This window comes from Theropithecus gelada, chromosome 10, assembly GCF_003255815.1.
Source record: "Theropithecus gelada isolate Dixy chromosome 10, Tgel_1.0, whole genome shotgun sequence".
Classification (NCBI taxonomy): domain Eukaryota; kingdom Metazoa; phylum Chordata; class Mammalia; order Primates; family Cercopithecidae; genus Theropithecus; species Theropithecus gelada.
In genome coordinates this window covers 61953182-61961979 of record NC_037678.1, presented here as the reverse complement: position 1 = coordinate 61961979, position 8798 = coordinate 61953182, and the positions used below count along the sequence as shown (strand labels likewise).

Genomic DNA, 8798 nt, shown 5'->3' with positions numbered 1-8798 from the left:
TCTCGCAGTTTGACTACACTTCTGTTTTGTGACCTTCCTGCCCATTGTCCACGGAAAGGGACATTTGTGCCATGCTCCGGCTCCCAGAACACAAAGAAGGATTGGTGTCAAGCCCTGCAATGGGAAGCACATCACTTCTCTGACCACTCAGGACAGGCATAAGTGAGCCCCCAGGCCAGTCCAGGCCCATGGTCTCTGTAGAGTAAGGCTCAGGTGCCTGTAACACCAGCAGAAGCAGGGAAGTGAATGTGGCAGATCCAGAGAAGAAACAAAGGGACATGAAGAGTGAGCTAAGGGCAGCTGTGGCTCCTGAATCCGATGGAGTCCTGGGCTATGATCAATGCCTGCCTCATGCTCCAAAGCTCTGAAATGGGCACCTTGTAGTCTCCCACCCTGCTGTCCATTTACTAGAAGGAGTCCAATCCTAGGTAAGATATACAGATCTCCAAAAAAGAAAACACAACAATATAAATGTTGGACTTGTGGATTTCATCTCCCTTTTTATGTTGAAACTGGCTTCTTCCAGCAAGTACCAGGGCTCCTCCCACTGCCTCCAAAGCTGTCCCTCCAGCCCAAAGACAACATCCCTTTTTGATACAAATACGAAAGAATGTATAATGAGTGGCTGGTATTTTTCATGAAAGTAGCTTCACATGCAAAGAATGCAGAGAGGCAGTTAAAACTGAGTTTGGCTTCATAACAAATCATTAATATAGGTGATTTTCCACAGTGAAGTAGTAACTTATTTCATGTATTTTGTTTCTTCCAAGTGAGAACACTAAGCTCTGATTTTCTTGTCTAAATGCATCTTTTAGGAGGCATTCTGGGATAATATATATAATATATCTTTTATTATCCTAAAAGATAGGATAATATAAGATGCATCTTTTTGTATGCATCTTTTAGGATAATATGTGTAAGACAATGGAGAAAGACATTAAGAAGAATAAGTGTGAGGCATAGGAAATTGACAGAACGTGGTAAAGGTGTTCGGAAATGAGGCATAGGAAATTGACAGAACGTGGTAAAGGTGTTCAGAAATGAAAGAGGCATACAGGATGCAGAGGAGATGGGAGAATGTGCTCCTCAGTTGGAAGAGGTGCTCTCCATGGTCTGGATACATGCTTCAAGCGGCAGAAACTATAGAAAGAATAAAATTTCAGCAGTAGTAGCTGCCGTCTTCACCAAAATAAGGCTAGGCTTCTAGGCCAAGAAAGCCCAGCCTGGGAAGCCCACTGAGGGCTACTTCCACGGACCAGGTACACCCTGGACACAGAACTGTCGCTTTACTGCAGCTGGATTGTCTTCTGAGTGTACTGGGCTAGGCAACAGCACAGAACAGCTCTACCAACCAGATCGACTTCTTTTAGGAGGGCTGCTGGAAACCATGCTGCCTACTGGATGTGCCATTTGAGGACTTTTATTTTGTTGGGGGGAGGAGGAGCAGAGCAAACCTCTAATCTTCCCTTCCTTACATAACAAATCCAAACACAACTATCTCTGGGATGAGAGGCCAGGCCAGCAGACTGCAGGCTGCAGAGGGAAGGGTTACGCAAGAAGCCAGTTCAGAGTTTTTCCTTTCTGAAAACAGAAGGGCCTGGAGTGCAGATTTTGCACCTGAAAGCCTGCAAGGGAATGACCAGAAACTCTAAACCCACTGTCTCCAGAAGCCCGGAGAGGAAGAGCTTGGGGAGTGGGGATGGGGGAGCAGGAGAGTAGGGGGTTTGCCTGGTGTGGCAGAAGCTGCAACTCCAGGTCACAGAGAAAGCCAAGTGACCAGCCTGGTGGATCTGGTGTGGTTCCTGGCAGCTCCCATTGCAGTGTGGGTCCAAGAGGCCGCTGGGCGGGCACTGGCTGAAGCAGTGGGTAGGAGTCGAGTGCCCTCTGACAGGCAGGAGCGTTGTCCTGCCACAGAAATGCCCAGAGACCCGGGACTGAGGGAAGCCTGCCTGGTTCACCGAAAGAGGGATCTGGGTCCAGGGCCCAAGCTCAGCTTCCCCGGAGATCCCTTCCCCGAGAGCCGACTGGTGCCGGTTTCCCCGCCAGTGGGGCTCCGATCCCCAGCGAACCTCGCCACCGGGGGAACCTGGAAGGGAACAGCGGGATAGTTGGAGCAATCAAGACGAGAGCCTGGAGCAACGGGCCCTGGTCCTAGTGCTGCGCGGTGGCTCGGGGGACTCCAGACTCTCATTCCCCCACGCCGCATACTATTCCAGCCACCTCGGGACCCCGCTCGGCAGCCCTTCCCCGCCAGGCAGTGCGGAAATAAAAAGCAGAAGAGAAATCAAAACAAAAGGAGAAAGTTTTCTGAAATGAAAGAGGTTACGAAGGAAGGGCTAAAAGAATGGGAAATGTCAAAGAAATAAAAAGAATGCCAGGAGGCAAGGGAATGGTGCCCAGGCTCCCACCCATCCCCGCGCGCGAGGACCCGAGGCTCCCGGCAAGCCCAGCTGAGCGCCTTCCTCCACCCGCCTCGCCGAAAGTGGCGACGGCGGATCCAGCCGGCACAGCCTCCCGCACACCCCCAGCGATCCGGGGTCGCAAGAGGCGGGATTCGCGCCGGACTGGACTGCAGCCGCTCCAACCAGGGGCGCGGTCCGGAGGGAAGCCCTAGTCCGGGCCCTGCGTGTGCCCCGTGCGTGCGTCCGGGTGTCTGAGCGTGCCTGTCTCTTGAGTGCGTCTCCGGGTGCAGGCGCCAGCCTGTCTGCGTGGGACTGGTGCCGGCTTGGAAGACTCCCGGCGCTGGGAGGATTTTCCCCCGGGGATGTCAAGGATTGCGCGGAGCCCGAGAGCCGCGGGGAGCGGTGGGAACGTAAAAGGAGGATGACGGTGGCGGGGTGCCGCTAGGGTGGGACGTGCCAGAGGGCCTTGGGACTCAGTTCGCTTTTCCTGGGCTTGTGGGCTCTGGGGCATCACGGCGGGTCGGGCCGGCAGGCTACAGGCGGAGACATAGCCGGGGCTTGCCTGATGTGAGAGTCCGCCCTGAAGGCTCCGGAAGCCCGGGGCTCCTCCAAGCAGCTGCCGGCTCCGCCTGACTCTCGCCCGCTTGTGCCCCCGGCCTGTTAGTGCTCACTTGGTGGGTTGATGCGGGGACTGACAGTGACTCAGTGTCAGTCCCCGCACCATCAATATGGGTATCAATGTGGACATTAATGTGTGCAGGATGTATGTGTCTGTGTATCTGTGTGTCAGTGTGTCACTAAGACTGTGTTCTGGGATTGTCAGATTCTCTGAGAGGCAGCTGGTCACTCCAAACCGGCTTGAACCACTTTGTCTTCTGGATGCAATGCTGATGGTATTGGTCACTGGGTCAATGTCTGTGCTTCTGTGCTCTGGGGAAGAAAAGCCAACACTTTGGAGTTTGCAACCCTCCCCAGCTCAGAGACTAAGGATGGAGAATGCCAGTCCGCTTGGTACGATTCCAAAGGGAGTCAGGCCACCGGATTTAGGGTCTCCACCAGCCAGGCGTTCGTGATATTTTTGGTCTCTGGAACCATGCCGTGGGGTTTCCTGGCACCCCACCTGAGCGAAGCCTCTTTCACTGCAAAGAGGATACATGTGTACACGTGAAGACGTTCTGTGCAGGAGCATGTGCGTAGGAAGTTACCCAACTAATCAAAGCCCCTTGCTCCTTCATTCATGCACGTGGGGGCAAAGGTACCACAGAGCCAGGCTCAGCTGCCTCCTCCTCCCAGATCACAGCCAAAGCCTTCCCCAGCAGACACATCTTCCATCTTCCCGCTATGAAAATCAACTGGACCTTTGAATTAAATTCGAGCTAGAATCTCAAGCTTCTCTCCTATTGAACAACACCAACACACTCTATAAATGTACATAAATGTTAATGTTATCTGTATCCTTAATTTTTAGGTCCCCTTCCTCTTCTCTAGACCTCAGCCTTCACTACTTCCAGGCTTCCAGGGATCCAGGCCAAAATTTCCTGTTAGTTTCACTCTCCCATTCCTTCTCCCAACTCAGATTCCCAGCTGGGGCTCCACTTCTTGGGTCTCCTATATTTCCCCATTAGAGTTCTGAAACTCCATGAGCCAGAGAACTCCAGGGACTAAAGGTTAAGCCTCCTGGACTGCAGATAATGAGTCTGAGGATGCCGGAGCCCCTCGGAGCTTGCCATTGCCAAAGGATCACAAAAACTCTACAGGGGTTGGAGATCCTACTCCGTGTCCCAGAGGCCAACCCTGAGTTATAGACAGGACTCCAAGGAGGCTGGGAGGGGTTGGGGGTGACCTAGGTGGGCTCCACTCTTCCAAGAATACAGAAAAGGAAAGGTTCTCGGGCCACCTCCCAGTCGGGGATCTCCAGGATGCAGCTGAAGCTGCTGCACTAGAGTGATGACCCAAATCCCTCCAACACCAATTCGAGGAGCCACTAAAATTCAGACTCGGCCACACAGTGCCCATCTGCGGAGCTGAGGAATCCATGCCCAAGTGCCAGTGCACCCCAAGGCATACTACCCTCAAAAACACAAGTCCACACAGAAGGGCTTCCTGCCTGGGGGATATTGCACCCCAAGATCTAGTGCTGGGTTGTACCTGCTTCCATTAGCTTTGGGGTGAGAGACAGGCCCCATTCAGAGAAGGCATCTGGCTCTGGGCAGCTCCAGTTGCTCCCAGAGAGATGCGCTGGGTAGGAGAAAGGAGACTTGCACCCCAGGCAGGAGGGCAAGGGCCGTGGTCAGCTGGGCCAGAGCGCCAAAAAGACCCAGCTTCCTCATCAAGGTGGCAGCTCCTGGCTTCCTAGTCTCCATCAATCACTATATCAGAACAGACAGACTAGCAAGTCAGTTCTGGTGGCCAAGCCTGAAAGCACTGAAAAAGTGGCGTGTGCCCCATATCCAGGGACTCAAGGCTGTTTGGACCTGCGCCCTCTCAGCTCACAAACCAGCTCTCTTGACCCGGGTCTGTACCTAGGGTGGGAAGCAGAAAACACATTTGAGGCTCATGTATACACACACTCACACACTCAAGGAAGGGCTTTACTAGGGCTTGGTTTGCTACTCCATTGGCCACGGGGTAAGAGTAACCCAAAGTTGGTGTGACTGTTGAGGAAGCAAGAGAAGAAAGTCAAAATCATGCGAATGCAGAGTCCTCTAAATAAACACCATTTCCATGGTTTTAATAAGCAAAATAGGAAACCATTTTAATAACCAAAAAACAGAAACCAGTCTGAATAAAACTACAATAGACTAGGTTTTAATATTTTCATATCATAAGCAGGGTTTGAAATTGATCCCTTATTTTACATGAAATAAAAACAATTTCTGTTGCGGCAGGTTTGATTTCAACACAGTTGAATCTGTAAAAACCAAAGCTCGTTTCTGATGCAGGACAAATATCCACAATATTTAAAACTGCAAGCACCATGCGGTTCATACAATCTTGTTATTACTGTTAATTTATCAACTAATACAAACTCAAAAATGCATCTGGCCAGCAGCGCCAGCAATTTCAAATGGGAACTTAAAAATACACTTTTATTTTGGTATTTTTGTCAGTGCAACTTAAATCCTTTTACTGACCTGCAGAAAAAAAAAAAAAAGTAATAATAAAGAAAAACACCCATGTCTTCCCTATAACTACTATACAACTGAAGAATTGAAGGGGGAGGGGGAGACACCATCAAGAACTCTTCTTACTATTTCAAAAGCAGAGAAAGAAACACAATGCACTGGTCTAAAGAACACACTTGAAAGTTGCAAAATTACTTGCCAATGTTTGGGTTTCTGGTACATTCTGAGCGTGGCAGTTGGTTCAGTGCAATGTCTGCTTACCAGTGCACTGCCAGGGTCAGGGATGGCTAAGCCTCTCACCCTAAGAGCGCTGTGGTTCCTACAATTAGCGCAGGCCCAGAGGGTTCAGAAGGGACCTCAGGGTGATTCTGGTTACAATAAAAAGCAGAGGGGAGGATCTGTTTTCCTTTCCTTTCCTTTCTTATTAAGGGTGTCATTTTGACCATAAAGACAAGGCTGGAGTCCAGTACACTCTTCTGGGGTGCGGAGCTTGGCAGCTTCCCTGCCCTGCCCTGCCCTGCCCTTGTACTCGGGAGCTGGGACCTCTCGGTTCTCTCTCTCAACACCAGCAAGGTTGAAAACTAAAGCAGGAGAGAAAAAAGAGGACCGAATGGGGGTAAGGGAAGGAAAGAAAACACGCAACTTCCAAGTGTGCCCCAAGACAAAGTTGTTTTCTGATGTAAAATGCCTGGAACTTTTTCTTTTTCTTTTTTTCTTTTTAACTTACAAACAAAAATACCATAATCATAAACCCAAACAAAGACCCTCAGCTTGCTGCCATGTTCTCTATGCGGTTTGGCGGGGCGGGTATTTACAAGCCTACAGCTGGGACTGAAACCCCGCACGCAGCGCCGGAGTTTCCAAACTGCGATCCCTTCTCACCCAAAGAAACAAGGGGAGTATGATCCATGATCAACAACATGCTAAAGTTAAACAAGAAAATGGTACAAAATAGAAATTATTACCATACATGTCCAGCATGCAGGATTAATATTTTTAATGCAGATTTTTGTATTTTTCTATATAATCGAGCAGGCAATAAAACTGATGAGATTTGGGCGCCGAACGTCCTAACTGAGGCCCGTGTCTCAGGGCTGAGAGCCAGTGTTCTCCGAACTCTGACAGACAGGTCCGTCTGTCCTTCCTTCTTTCGCTCAGCCTCGCCTCTCGCCTGCCGGGACGCCAGAGTCCCTCTCCTCTCCTCGTTGCTCTCTTCCTGGCGCGGACTACGCTCCGGGCCGCAAAGCAGCGGTCCCGGCTTAACGCGCAAAGTTCAGAAAGCCAGGAGTCTCCAGATGGCCTTGGTGACTTCTCGGGACTACGCCTCGCGGCCCTCCAGCCTGAAGAGAAGTTACTCCGGGACCTCCCACCCTCTCGTCTCTCTCTCTCAGGCTCTGCTCGAGTCTAGGAGGCGGCGCTGGCGTGCGCTACTCTCGCCTTAGCCAAGGTCCCCTGCCCGCCCGCGCACCCGCCCGTCGCCCGCGGCCCGCGCGCCCTTCCTCCCTCTCGCTCAAGTCAAACAGGTCAAGGTTGGGGCCGCGGCAGGGACAGGGTCCGGGGTAGTGTGGGACTGGGGACATAGGACAGGGAGTCCGGGCCGGGGCAAAGGCGGGGGCCGGGACCGGCCACGACTCACAGAAAGAACTCGGGAGAGGAGGGGCTGTCGCTGGTGGAGCCCGCCTCCCTGAAGCCGGAGTTGGCGAGTTTCTCGCACTTGACCTTGTAGGCGTCTCTCTCGCGGGCCAGCCGGGACACCTCCTGCTTAAGCTGCTCCACCTGCTGAATGAGCTGCGTCTTCTCATTCTCCAGGTGGTGCTTCTGCTGGACGCGTTTATACCTGCAAGACTGGGCGTAGCCCCGGTTCTTCAGGGTCCGCCGCTTCTGCTTCAGGCGGATCACCTCGTCCTTGGTGAAGCCCCGCAGGTGGCGGTTCAGCTCGCGCACGGACATGGACACGAGCTGATCGTCGGAGAAGCGGTCCTCCACGCTGCCGTTACCGCCCGCCGCCGTCGCCGAGGCCGTCGCGTGCGGCCCGGGCCCAGGGTGGCTAGTGGGCAGCTGTTGCGCCGGGCTAGCGGCGCTGGACGGCGGCGGTGACGCTTGGTGATGATGGTGATGGTGCGGGTGAGCGTGCGGACCCAGCTCGTCGTGGGCCACGCCAGCGCCCGGGTACGCGTGGTGCGGGTGAGGGTGGTGGTGATGGTGGTGGTGGTGAGCGCCGCGAAAGCTGTCGAAGCTTTGCAGCGGCTGTGGCACTGGGTGCGAGCCGATGAGCGCTTCCACCGCGTCCTCGGGCGTCAGGTTGAGCGCCTCGGGGTTCATCTGCTGGTAGTTGCTCGCCATCCAGTACAGATCCTCGAGGTGTGTCTTCTGTTCGGTCGGGCTGAAGCTGGGCGACGAGGGCACGGAGCTACACGGAGTGCTGAGCGGTGTGGAGGATACCGAGCCGGCTGGCTGCAGGCGCGTGCAGGGCCTGCCCGGACGCTCCGCGCGCCCCAGGGGCTCCTTCTTCACGTCGAACTTGAGCAGGTCGAAGTCGTTGACATACTCCATGGCCAGCGGGCTGGTGGGCAGCTCTGGCCCCATGCTCAGCTCCGCGGCCATCGCTGACGCGAGGCGCAGCTGCCGCTGCAGCCCGGGAAACTTTGCGGCCGGCCGGAGCGCGCCCAGCCAAGCGCGGGGGCGAAGAGCGGCGAGCCGGGGAGGCGGGGAGCGAGGGCGCAGCGGGCCGGGGCCGCCGGCCAAGCCTTTGTCTGGGGACGCGGCGGCGCGCCGGAGAGTCCCGAGGCTGCCTGCACCGCCCAGAGCTCTGGGCTGTGCCCGCGCCGGGAACCGGCCGGGGAGAGTCGGGCGGAGTGGAGAGGCAAGCGGAGCGCGCAGTGGGGCTGAGGGGAGGCGTGGGGCGAGTGCCCGTTGCTCGCTCTCTAGCTCTCTTGCTCTTACGCTCTCTCGCTCGCAGCCGCTCGCAGCTCGGCGGTGCAGCTGTGCTGGATCCGGCGGCGCCGCAGCTTTTTATCGCCTCCTGATGTCACTGGGGTGCGGGGGCCCGGGCGGCCCGGTGCGCGGGCCAATGGCTGCACGGCCTCCGCGGCCCAGCGGCGCAGGGCGGGGCGCGCCTGACAGCTCCCCCGCCCCCCGCGTCAGCTGACTGGCGGCCCGAGCGGCCCTGGAGCCGCCGAGGCCTGGCGGAGCGCTGGAAAGGAGTGGGACGGCCACCCTGGGCCCACCCCTCTACCCTGCAGGTCCCGGCCCCCGCACGCTCGCCTGGAGT

General features: G+C 55.1%; 1 protein-coding gene across 1 annotated transcript; it reads right to left on the bottom strand.

The window, feature by feature from the left end:
• Positions 1-5130: 5130 nt before the first annotated feature.
• MAFB (MAF bZIP transcription factor B) lies at positions 5131-8529 on the bottom strand. Its single transcript, XM_025399712.1, has one exon. It carries the CDS (start codon positions 8129-8131, stop codon positions 7160-7162), a length of 972 nt encoding a protein of 323 aa, XP_025255497.1. The 5' UTR covers positions 8132-8529; the 3' UTR covers positions 5131-7159.
• Positions 8530-8798: the final 269 nt, after the last annotated feature.